This window comes from Rhea americana, unplaced genomic scaffold (assembly GCF_003343005.1).
Source record: "Rhea americana isolate MKP2758 unplaced genomic scaffold, rheAme1 scaffold_468, whole genome shotgun sequence".
Classification (NCBI taxonomy): Eukaryota; Metazoa; Chordata; class Aves; order Rheiformes; family Rheidae; genus Rhea; species Rhea americana.
Window position 1 is genome coordinate 256,951 of NW_028186610.1, and position 11,204 is coordinate 268,154.

An 11,204-nucleotide genomic window follows, 5' to 3' on the forward strand; every position below is an offset into this window, starting at 1 on the left:
ATAACTAGGCCTTGGGGCCATTCCCCCTGCCTGGGTCAGTGACAGGTAAATATCCCCCTCCCTGAGGAATCCTCCCAGATTAAATAACCAGGTCTGGGAAAACATCCATCTCCAAGGCAATTGTCTCTAGATAAATACCGGCTTGTGGGGAGATACCCCCCCTGCCCCAAATAACTGCCCTCAGGGAGACGCTTCAGCCAGGGCAGTGCCCCCAGCTAGGTAATCACTGCCTCGGGTAAATACCCGCCTTGTCCCTGCCCTGGGGAAGCGCCTCTGTGCGAGGCATGGCCAGGCTGACGCCATGCGCCTATTGGGGTAAATACCCCCCAGGTAAGTATATCCCCGCATGCTTCAGCCCTGCCCCCCGCGCCCCCTAAGCCGGGTGAATACRCCGCCAGCAGGAAGCCGCCTGTGCGCGCCGAAGGCGGGATAGTCGGAGTTACGGTCAATGCTATATTTACCCGCGTCCCCTCCGTGCTGTCACCGGCAGCTGTGCCCGAGCTCAGAGTCTCCAGCCTCCCCCCGAGTCCCCTCCGGCTCTGCCCTTCTCCATCCCTGGCCTATTTCCCCTCCTCGTGTTTCGGCGCCGGCCAGGCCGGTGCTGCCTCGTCCGTTCCCCTCCCGATGGGAGCCCCAATCCCAGGGTCCCTGGTTCATGGTGCAGTCTGGGTGTCCCTTGTCCTGATGGTGCCCTGTGCCCTTCTCCCCTCTGAATCGTGCCTGGGGGCTCCCAGCCTGTTCCCCAAGTCTGGGCTCCAGCATCTGAACTGGGCTGAACTGGGCTGCCCTCCCCCATGGGTGCAGCCGTGCCCCTGTCCTGGCTCCACCTTGGCTTCTCTACGGTTTCCCATTAACCAAAGATGGGGACCTGTTCTTCTCCAGTCCCTCCCAGTATCCTCCAGTTCATGGTTGTACACACTGGTGGAGGGACAAAGCTGACTTCGTGTCACTGGGATGACCTGCTGCCATCCTCTGCCTCGGGGCTGTGGGTGTCCCTCCTGCTCACCCCATCTCCCCGTGCCCCTGTAGGCTCCAGCAATGCCTGTGAGAAGACCTCGTTTGCCTTCCTGCGGCAGGAGCTGCCCGTCCGCCTCTCCAACATCATGAAGGAGATCAACCTGCTGCCGGACCGGGTCCTCCGCACCCCATCAGTGCAGCTTGTGCAAAGTTGGTGAGCACCTGGCATGGGGGGTATCAACGCTGTCTGTGCCGGTGCTGTCACTCGCTCGTGCCCCACCACTGTTGCCTGCCCAGGTCCCATCACCATCGCTCGTGGAGCTCCCACCACAGCTCCCATCACTGTCACCCATGGGGTTGCTACTGCAGGTCTCATGGCTTCAACTCTGAGGGTCCCACTGCTGCAGGTCCTGCTGCCCACATGGGTTCCCCGGGTGTCACCTGTGGTGATCTGTCACCATCACCTTCATGGGTCCCACCACTGTCACCCATGAAGATCCCACTGCCTGGTCCCACCACCAATGCCTTCATGGGTCCCACCACCACAGATCCCACCACTGTCACCTACATGGGTCCTGCTGCCACCGCAGGTCTCACCGCTGTTGCCAACTCTCTTCCTCAGGAGATCTGGGAGGATCTGCTGGGTGGGATGGGGACAGGGGTCAAGCCACGCATAAGCGGTGCCATGGGGAGGATGTCTTGCCGGGCAGGATCCCCAGCCCCTCGGGGCTGTTCCTGGGCCATGCCCTGGGGTGGGCTGTGGGGCCGTGGCACCCAGCGCCAGGCAGGGTGTCTCCAGCGCCGGCCCCGTGTCCTGCCCATGCCTGCTGCCCCCCAAAAGGGCAGAGCCAGCCCCACCGGCTGGAGATCCGTGTCCCCGCGTGGGGGACGGGCTCTGGATGTCCCTTTAAGGGCCGTGTCCCCCTGCCAGCTCGCAGCAGCTTGAACCTTATCCCAGTGCGGCCACGTGACGAGTTGTTTGTGCAGCGTCCTCAGCCCCTGCCGCCCGCGCGGCACGGCCCCGTGCCAGGCCTGCCCCCAGCAGGATCCGGCCGAGGCCCTGAGGGGCTGGGGGCACTCGTGGGGGCCCCCGGAGTGTGTCCACGGGGGGTACCCTGAGTTGTCCCTCTCCTGCCTGGTATCCCCAGCCAGATCAGTGGGGCTGTGCCCTCCCGGCTGCTCCCGTCCCTGTGCCCTGGGGTGATGGGACTGCTCTGGGGGGGCTCTGCGAGCTCGGGGAAGGGGGTGCATGGGGGAGCCTCGGGCTCTGGGGGTGTCTCGGCTCTCGAGTTGCGAAGCCCCCTCTCCCTGCATGGGGCAGCACCCGTGGGGATACCCTGTGCCCYGCAGGCGCAGGGTCCCTGGGGTGCCCCATCTCCGGGGGGCCCYGAGCAGGGGGTAACCGACTCCTTCCCCAGGTATGTCCAGAGCCTGCTGGACATCATGGCATTCCTCGACAGGGACCCCGAGGACCAGACCACCCTAGGACAGTAAGTTGGGGGGCTGACAGCATGTCTATGATGTCCCACCCGTGGGGTGTCACCTTCTCCCACGCTCACCCTGGTGAGCGCTGGCATCGTGCCTCTGTCCTGGCATGTTGCACCTTGTTTTGGACCCAAACTGCCCCTCCGTGGCCCCCCCCCCAAAAGGGCACCCCTTGAGCATCCTGGTGCCACCGGAATCCACTCCGGGTTTTTCCTGGTGCCGCCTGCTCCAACCCTCGGGGAAACCCGGCCTGGRTCGTGGCTCCTGGGCTGGGTGCCCCAGCTGGCTGCCACCACTCTCGGCACCTTCTCTCGCTCCCGGCCAGGTTCACGGACGCCCTCGTCACCATCCGCAACCGGCACAACGACGTGGTGCCCACCATGGCGCAGGGGGTGATCGAGTACAAGGAGGCCTACGGGGACGACCCCGTGTCCAACCAGAACATCCAGTACTTCCTCGACCGCTTCTACCTGAGCCGCATCTCCATCCGCATGCTCATCAACCAGCACAGTGAGCCCCGCGCGTCCTCCGCGGGCCCGGGCACCTGCCTGCCCCGAGGGTCTCCCCTGGCCCCAGGGCATCTTCCGACTACCTGCGGGTCCCTGCTGCCCCTGGGCCCCCCCAGCCCCAGGCTTCCCCCCTCCCCCTTCCCCCACGTCCTGCTCCTGCTTGCACCCCATCCCCTGCGTCCCCTTTCCCCCCACCGGCAAGCCAGGGAGGGGACAATAAGGCCAGCCTTGGGTGCGCCCCGAGGGGTGGGTGGGTGTGTATGGAGGGGGGGGTTGACTCCCGTGTGAATTTGGGGCTGAGCCGGGATCCCCGCTGCTCACCCTTCGCCGTCGTCTCTCCGCAGCGCTGCTCTTCGACGGCAGCACCAACCCGGCGCACCCCAAGCACATCGGGAGCATCGACCCGCACTGCAGCGTGACCGACGTGGTGAGAGGTCTGTGGGCCCCTGGGGAGGGCGCAGCYCCTGCCCCGCCAGGGGCCGAAACGCAGGCTGGCGGGGGGTACGGGGTGGGCGGCCTCGATCTTCTCCCTGCTCCTTGGATCTTCGTGYTTGGGACACTTCTCCCTTCCCCAGATGCCTACAACATGGCCAAGCTCCTSTGTGACAAATACTACATGGCCTCGCCTGACCTGGAGATTGAGGAGGTGAACGGTGAGGCAGGGCCGGGGGTCTGTGTTTGGAGGGGGTGGCGGTTGGGGATTCCCGGGTGTCGTCTTCGGGGTTGGGGAAGATGGTGGGGCTGACATGTGCTCTCCTGCCCGCAGCAAACAACTCCCAGCAGCCCATCAGCATCGTCTACGTCCCGTCACACCTCTACCACATGCTCTTCGAGCTCTTCAAGGTGAATCTCTGCGTGCCTCTGGCTGCAGCTGCAGGAGCCGGCACTGCCCGAGCCCGTGGGGGGCCGGCGGGGTGGAAGAGCGTGGCGGGGTGGGGGGCCGCGTGCCACGAAGGAGGTCGCGTGGGGCCCCGTGCCTGTGCAGCCCCTGATGACCCCTTCTGACCCCTCGCCCCGCAGAACGCCATGCGAGCCACGGTGGAGAGCCACGAAAACAGCCCGCGGCTGCCGGCCATCAAGGTGATGGTGGCCCTGGGCCAGGAGGACCTCTCCATCAAGGTGCGTGGGGGAAGACTGGCCGTGCCTAGTCCTCTGGGGGCGATCCTGTGCGTCGGGGCTGCTTGGGGCGACGGCAGCGGGGCCGGGGGGGTGGGGGGGGTGGTTAGCAGCAGGGCCAGAATCGGATCTTGACAACCCACCGCATCCTGCAGATGAGTGACCGGGGCATGGGCGTCCCTCTGCGGAAAATCGAGCGTCTCTTCAGCTACCTGTACTCCACTGCTCCCACCCCGCAGCTGGGCACGGGGGGTGCCCCCCTGGTAGGTGCCGTGGGAGCCAGCAGAGCTCCTGGGTGCTGGGAGTGCAGGCACGTGCCCAGCTGAGGGTGCTCTGGGGACGTTAGGGGCGCCTGGAGGCAGCGTGCCAATGTCTAGGGGGTGGGCATGGAGATGTTTAGGGGTGCCGGCGGGTGGCATGGTGACTTTGGGGGTGCCGCGGTGACATTTGGGCGGTCCTGGAAGCGATGCGTTAACTTGTGGGGCTGCGCGCGGTGCCGCTTGGGGTGGCATGGTAACGTCTGGGGGCACCGCGGGCACGCTCGCGGGCGCTGGGGCTGGCAGCGGAAGACCGCGACCCCGTCTCCGTCCCCGCGCAGGCTGGCTTTGGCTACGGCTTGCCCATTTCCCGCCTCTACGCCAAGTATTTCCAGGGCGATCTGCAGCTCTACTCCATGGAGGGCTTCGGCACGGACGCCGTCATCTACCTGAAGGTGGGATTGCCGCCGTCCCCTTCCCCCCCGCCGTTCCCTGCTTTCCCCGCGTGGGCCCGCGAGCCCCCCCACGGCCCTCTCCAGCCGCCCCCGTGTCTCCCGCAGGCCCTGTCCACGGACTCGGTGGAGCGRTTGCCCGTCTACAACAAGTCGGCCTGGCGGCACTACCAGGCCAGCCAGGAGGCCGGGGACTGGTGCGTGCCCAGCACCGAGCCCAAGAACACGTCCACCTACCGCGTGCCCTAGGCCGTGGGGAAGAGGGGCCGATTCGGCCGTGGGTTTAGCTTCCTTCGCAGGCTGTTAGCTAGCCCCAGGGCGCTGGGGGCCCGCGGGCCCCCCCGGTGCCTCCCCGGCACGTCCGGGGTGGGAGAGTGTTTTACACGAGCATCTTTTTAGTAGCCTGGCTTCAGCCTCCCGCCGGGGGAAGCTGGGGCCGGGACGGCTTTTTTTTTTTTTTTTTTTTAATTGCTCACCGGGAAGTGTGTGAAACGTGGGGTGGGGGTTATGTGCTGGGAGGTCTCTGGGGGGAGCAGAGCTGCGGGTCCCCTCACCGCCCAGGCTTGGGGGCACTTTGGTACGTAGCAGGGGGTGGCGGAGGTGCCCCATCAGTGCACCCCATCCCCTGGTGGAGCTGTGTTAAGGGGGGGGTGTTGAGCCCCTGTCCCTCCCGGCGCCCGCCCTGGGGTGGGTACGAGCGGGGGGCACCCAGGGGTGGCGAGGGGCTGGCCCTTTCCACTGTTGCCAATAGCACTTCCCTGCCCCTCCGGCCTCTCTGGTGCGGGGGGGCCTGAAACCCACCTCCCCCCCCCCCCGACTCCCTGCTTGTCCCTGGTATTGCCCTACTGAGCTGTATTCACCCCCGTGCGCGCACGCGCCTGTGCACGCGCGCGTGCACGCCCGCGCGGGCTGGTTCCCCACAGCATGCTTGGACCTGCTTGGGAATCTCTCTCTCCCTTCCTCTTTTCCCGTCCTTCCCTCTCCTCCGTCCCCTGCCCCGTGCTGTCAGTAAATTGGATGTTGACTGAGCTGCTGTTGTGGCTTTTTGGGGCCCTGGGATTCCCCCACCCCAAACCCCTGCACTGCTTGGGCCGTCAGGACGGGGGGGCCTCGATCTTGGGCCTCCCACGTGGTGTGGAAGAGTGGTCGTGTCCCAGGACACCAGGGTCCCTGCTCTGTCACCCCCTGGCAAGTCACTATCTCTCTGTGCCTCAGTTTACCTGTCCCAGGGTCACCCAGGCTTGGGAAGAGGCTGCTGTGTCCCACCAGCCTGGGCTCAGTTACAGGGTGGCACGTGGGGGCTCGGGGCCCCTGCCCTGGGGAGGGAGAGCCAGGCTGCAGCTGGGTGCCCGGCTCTGTCCCCCCACCCCCCAGCACCCCCCAACCCAGTACAGAGGTGCCCCCATCTCATCTCCCAGCCCCCTCATAGTGGTAGCTCATACTAGCAGCACTGGTTTGCACTGGCCCTTGTTACCCTTTTATTTCCTGGGGTGCCACCCATGCCGCTGGCGGGCCGGGTCGGTTGTATTTGGGGAGGGGGGGAGGAATCAGCATTCGCTTACCACATCCCGACTCGGGCTGCACACGTCTGGGGGTGTCAGGCCATGCACTGTCCTCAGCTGGTGCCACACCAYGCCGGGCGGAGGGGCAGCTGGGACCTCCTGGGCCCTTCGGGGCGTGGGGTGGCCGGAGGGGGGGGGAGATAGGGCAGGGTGTGGGGGCTGACGTGCCATTTGCATCCGGAAGAGGGGCTCAGGCCCCGGTCTGTGCCCATGGGGTGGAGGGTGCAGGCAGGGAGGGGGTGGGTGGAGGAGGGGGGCACGTGCCACTCTGTGCTCGTCTTGGCCTGGCACCACGGTCCCTTCGCCACGGTTGGTGTGTCCTGTGCCGGAGCCCGGTGCCCCCCGGCCCGGGCGTCCCAGGGGCTGCAGGCAGGGGAAGGGGTGCTGGGGTGCTCCTGGCCCCCCCCTAGCTCCTCCGCTGCTCCTGGTCTCTCTTCTTCTGCTTCTCCCGCTGCTTCTCTGCTTTCTCCTGGGCCTTGCGCTCCTTCTCCACTGCCAGGCTCAGCTCCTTCAGCTTCCGCTTGAGCACCGCGCGGTCCTGCGAGCTGCCCACACCCAGCGCCTGCCGGGACATGTGAGCGCTGGCCTCTGCGGGTGGATGTGGCCCTCTGCCTGGCCTGGGGGTGCCAGGACTCTCCTGTGCCTCCTGCCCTAGGGACTGACCCTTTGGGGTACCTGGAACCCCCCTGCACCACTAGTTTTGTGAATCATCCTGTTGAGGTACCTAAAACTCTAACCTTCCACTCTGTACCAGCCCTTTGGGGTACCTAGAACCACTTCCCACGTGCCTCCTGCCCCCTTGACCAGACTGTTGGGATACCTGGAACCACCCTCCACCTCCTACTCCCWGGACTAACCTGTGGGATTGCCTTGAGCCTTTTGTCCTATGGAGGAGCCTAAGAGGACACCTAGAACCCCACGTGCCTCCTGCCCCATGGAGCAGCCCATTGGGCTATCTAGAACCTCTTGCCCTGTGACTGAGCCCACTGGGGAACCTAGAACGCCCTGACCCCCAGCAGAGGTAAGGGATGCCCATGCCCCTCCTCGTACCTTGAGCTTGGCGCCATCAAGGTGCAGGAGCCGGGGACCATCAACCCCGTGGGCCGAGAACTCATCCACGTACTGCTCCAGGTTGAGGCTCTCCAGCCACTGCCCGACCTGCTGGCACGTCCAGCCTGCAGCTGCGCCGAGAGGCTCGTCCAGGAACTATAAAAAGGGGGGCAGGATTAGCCGGTGGGGTGGGGGGAGCAGAGCAGTGAAGCTGCGGGGCCGCGGCAGCGGCGTCCCCGGGGCTCACCTCATCCGAGGACTGCGACAGGGTGTGATAAGGGTAGGAGCACTTGGTGTCGGCCGTGCCACTGGGCAGCCGGGGGCTGGAGCTGGGYGGCGTGGAGTCGTCGCTCAGCGTCGATTCCTGGGGCAGCCGGAGGTGGGAGGGCAGAGCTGGCCCCGTGACCTGCCCCCGTGGGGCTCCYGCTCCAGCCTGTAGCACCCTGTCCCTACGGGCCCTCCGCCCTCCCAGCCAAGTAGCTGCTCCTGTAGCTCTCTCAGCCCTAAGGGCTCTGACGCTCTCCCGCACGGATACCCTCTCTCCCAGGGCTCTGCCACCCTCTGAGCTATCTTGCCCCTGTAGGACTTTGACGTCCTCCCCCTGCAGCGCTCCGCTTCCTTCCCTAGGGTTAGGTCCACAGGTGCTCTGATGTCCTCCCCATAGCTTCCTGATCCTACAGGGCTCCCAAGCTCCCCTCCCTCCCCACAGCCACCTAGCCCTATAGGGCTTGGAGACCCCTCCCGTCCCCGGGCACTGACCTGGGAGGCAGATTTGGCGGGGCTGAGGCCCTCGTGCCGGGGCGAGCCAGCGGGCGAAGCGGTGCCCGGGGAGGCCGAGCCCTTTGCGCCATCCGAGAACCAGGAGAAGGGCAGGAAGGGTGAGCCCGAGGGGCGGCCGGGGCCCTCCGCCGCCTCCCTAGGGACGGAGCCGTGTTAGGGTCTCCTGCGGGGCCACCTTGACCCCCTCCCTAGGCCATTGCGGGGGGGCCGGGCAGCCCCGCCAAAGCCCGGGGCTTCTGCGGGTCCCGGGCCCCCCTCACCTGCTGCCCATGGACAGGCGGTTGCTGCCCTTCTCCTTCTTGCTCTTGCTGGAGGACGCCCGGCGGAGGGTCACCCTGCGCGAGAGGGAGCCGCGGGGCAGCTGGGGCGCAGGGGTCCGGGTGGGAGGAAAGCGGTGGTCCAGGCCCGAGGGCCGTGCTCCCTCGCTGGCCACCCCGCCAGTGCGTCACTCTGTCCATCCATGCGTCCTTCCATCCCTCCACGCATCTCTCCCTCCCTACCCGCACCCCTTCCATCCGCTCCTCTATCCGGCTCCCCGTTGCTCCATCCMTCCCTCCCTCCCTCCCCAGGGCCAGGACTCACCCCAGATCCAAGAACTTCCTCCGCGTTTTCTTATCCAGCCCCACGGTGGGGCTGGCCGGCTCGGGGGGGCTCATGTCTCGGCTGTCATCTGCAGGAGGAGGTGGGGGTCACCCGCTGCGCCCCACATGGGGGTCCCGGGGTGCCCGGCAATGGCAGGAGGAGGCTTTGCCGAGGCCACGGGATGGGCCGGTCCTCTGCCGGGATGCTCCCCCCCCCCAGTTGCCCCCAGCCCAGGGTGGGGGGGGGACAGGGAAGGGATGGGGGACGGAGCAGGCCCTCACCTTCGCTGTGCCGCTGGGGCCGGGCGTCGCGGCGGGCGAAGCCGGGCGAGCTGTCGGAGCTGTGGCAGGACTTGGGCGAGGGGGTGCCCGCCAGCCCCTCCTGGGACGAGGCGTTGGTGAGGGGCCGGTAGCGGCTGAGGGGCGGCGAGGGGCCCTCGGGGTCCCCCAGCGCCCGCCGCACGGCCGAGGCCTCGAAGGAGAACTCGGTGCCGCGGGAGAAGGGCGACGGGGCCGAGAGCGGGGACGAGGCCGGGGACGAGCAGCCGCCCGGCGAGCGCCGCCCGGCCGCGGGGCTGCCGCTGCCCTCGGCTCCCTGGGGGGGGGGCACAGGGGATTTGGGGGGGCAGTCAAGCCCCTGCAGCCCCCCCCGGGTTTGTCCGCATGTGCCAGCCCCCCTCTCTGCCCCCACCTACTCCCCCTGGGGGGGTCCCCACAAACTGCCCCACGGGGCCTTTGCTGCACGTCCCTGTGCTCTGTCCCCAAGCACCTTCCCGCCCCAGGCCCCCAGCCCGTGACCCCCGCTGAGCTCACCCCAGTGCGCCCCATGGCCACCCCCAATCAGGCGCCCCCCCCCCAAACCCCTGGGTCTCCCGCAGGTGCCCAGGTTGGGGCAGGGCCCAGCGCCCTTGTCAGCCCCCCCCCCCCCCTCCATGGGGCTTACCCTCCGCTCGGGCCCCTCTTCACCCTCGGTGGAGCTGGCGCTGTCTCGCAGGCGGGAGCGGGACGGCCGGTGCCGCCGTCCTTTGGCTAGGAGCCGAGCTCGGGCCTTCTGCAAGCTGCTGTCGAGCCGCTGCGTCTCTGGAACCACAGCGGTAAAATCTGGGGGTGAAAGAGAGACCGGGGCAGAGAGAGAGAGACAGGAGGACAGACGGACGGGTAGGGACAGGGAGATGGGGATGGATGGACAGACGGATGGGTAGGGATGGAGAGATGGACGAGTAGGACAGGAGGGGGGGGACAGAGGGACAAACAGACAGGTAGGGACAAGGAGACCAGAAGAGATGGATGGATGCACAGGTAGGCAGAGCATTGGGAGGATGGATGGACAAACAGATGGGAGGACGTGGGGACACCGTTGGAGATGGGAGAGCATTGCGGAGACGGATGGGCAGACGGACGCAGAGAGGCGGCCAGGTCGGAAGAGAGGCAAAGGGGCATGGAGCCAGGGTAAGAGTATCCGGGGACGGATAGGGGGTCGCGGCGGGGACGGGATGGGGGGCAGGGATAGAGAGCGTCGGGAAGATGGACGGGAGATCCCGGTGGAGGTGGGACAAGGGACAGAGGGACAAGAGAAGCGTTCAAGGAGATGCCCGGCACGCGGTGCCCGCGGCGCAGCCGGGGCAGGGAGAGGAGCCGGAGGCACAGCGGGGACCGCGAGGCTCCCCGGGCTCCTCCACCCAGAGTCTCCCTGAGGACGGAGTGTCCCCGTCACTGGGCCTGTCCCAGGTCTACCCCGCACCAGCAGAAAGCTCTGCCCGGAGGGTGACTGGGATTGCCCCAGCGCGCCCTGGCCACCCGCTGAGGGGTTTGGCCCCGCCGTCCCCACGGTGCCGGGGGCAGCCCGGGCCCCGCCGCCTGCCCTTCTCCGCCTGAGCGGACCCAGCTCCAGCCTCCGCCCGGGCATCGGCACGGCCCTGCTGGGACACGTCTCTGCGTCTGCGGCCCCGTGTGCGCCCGTGTGCCCCCACCATGCGCCTGGGTGCCCCACGCATGTCCCACGTGCCCGTACCCACGTGTCTGTGTGCCCCATACGCGTCCCTCCGCCGCCCCCCCCCGCCCCTTGTGCTCGTACCCTTGTGTCCGAACATCTTCACGTGCGTCCCACGGTCCCACTCCCACGTACGTGTCCCCACACGCAGCTCTGGGGTGACTTCTGCACCCCCCCAGTTTCCCTGCTCACCTCGTCGCTGACAGGTAAAAGGCACTGAAGGGCCAGGGGGTTGGGGGGGGGGTTGGAGGGCCCCACGGCTGGGGCTGAGCCCCCCGCAAGGGCTGTGGGACTGCACCACTGGTAGGCCCCTGTGCTGTGTCCGTGGGTCTGGGGGCCAGAGAGGMATGGGGGCACCTTCCTGGGGAGCAACGCCCACAGGGACTCACCAAAAACCTCATCCACGTCCTGCAGCTTGGAGACCGACATGATGAGATAGCGCTGGTGGGAGAGGGGGGCAGTCAG

General features: G+C 67.3%; 2 protein-coding genes across 2 annotated transcripts; one reads left to right on the forward strand and one right to left on the reverse strand.

Moving 5' to 3' along the window:
- The first annotated feature begins 284 nt into the window (after positions 1–284).
- Positions 285–5,804, forward strand: PDK2 (pyruvate dehydrogenase kinase 2). Its single transcript, XM_085316365.1, has 11 exons — positions 285–330; positions 1,030–1,171; positions 2,376–2,447; positions 2,768–2,952; positions 3,296–3,385; positions 3,527–3,604; positions 3,718–3,794; positions 3,972–4,070; positions 4,223–4,330; positions 4,666–4,779; positions 4,885–5,804. The coding sequence occupies exons 1-11, from the start codon at positions 285–287 to the stop codon at positions 5,023–5,025; spliced, it is 1,152 nt and encodes a 383-aa protein (XP_085172491.1). The 3' UTR covers positions 5,026–5,804.
- Positions 5,805–6,648: 844 nt separating this feature from the next.
- On the reverse strand, positions 6,649–11,168 carry SAMD14 (sterile alpha motif domain containing 14). Its single transcript, XM_085316389.1, has 9 exons — positions 11,129–11,168; positions 9,693–9,829; positions 9,032–9,344; positions 8,751–8,838; positions 8,429–8,503; positions 8,148–8,304; positions 7,636–7,752; positions 7,389–7,544; positions 6,649–6,900 (listed from the first exon to the last, which is right to left on the reverse strand). The coding sequence occupies exons 1-9, from the start codon at positions 11,166–11,168 to the stop codon at positions 6,745–6,747; spliced, it is 1,239 nt and encodes a 412-aa protein (XP_085172515.1). The 3' UTR covers positions 6,649–6,744.
- Positions 11,169–11,204: the final 36 nt, after the last annotated feature.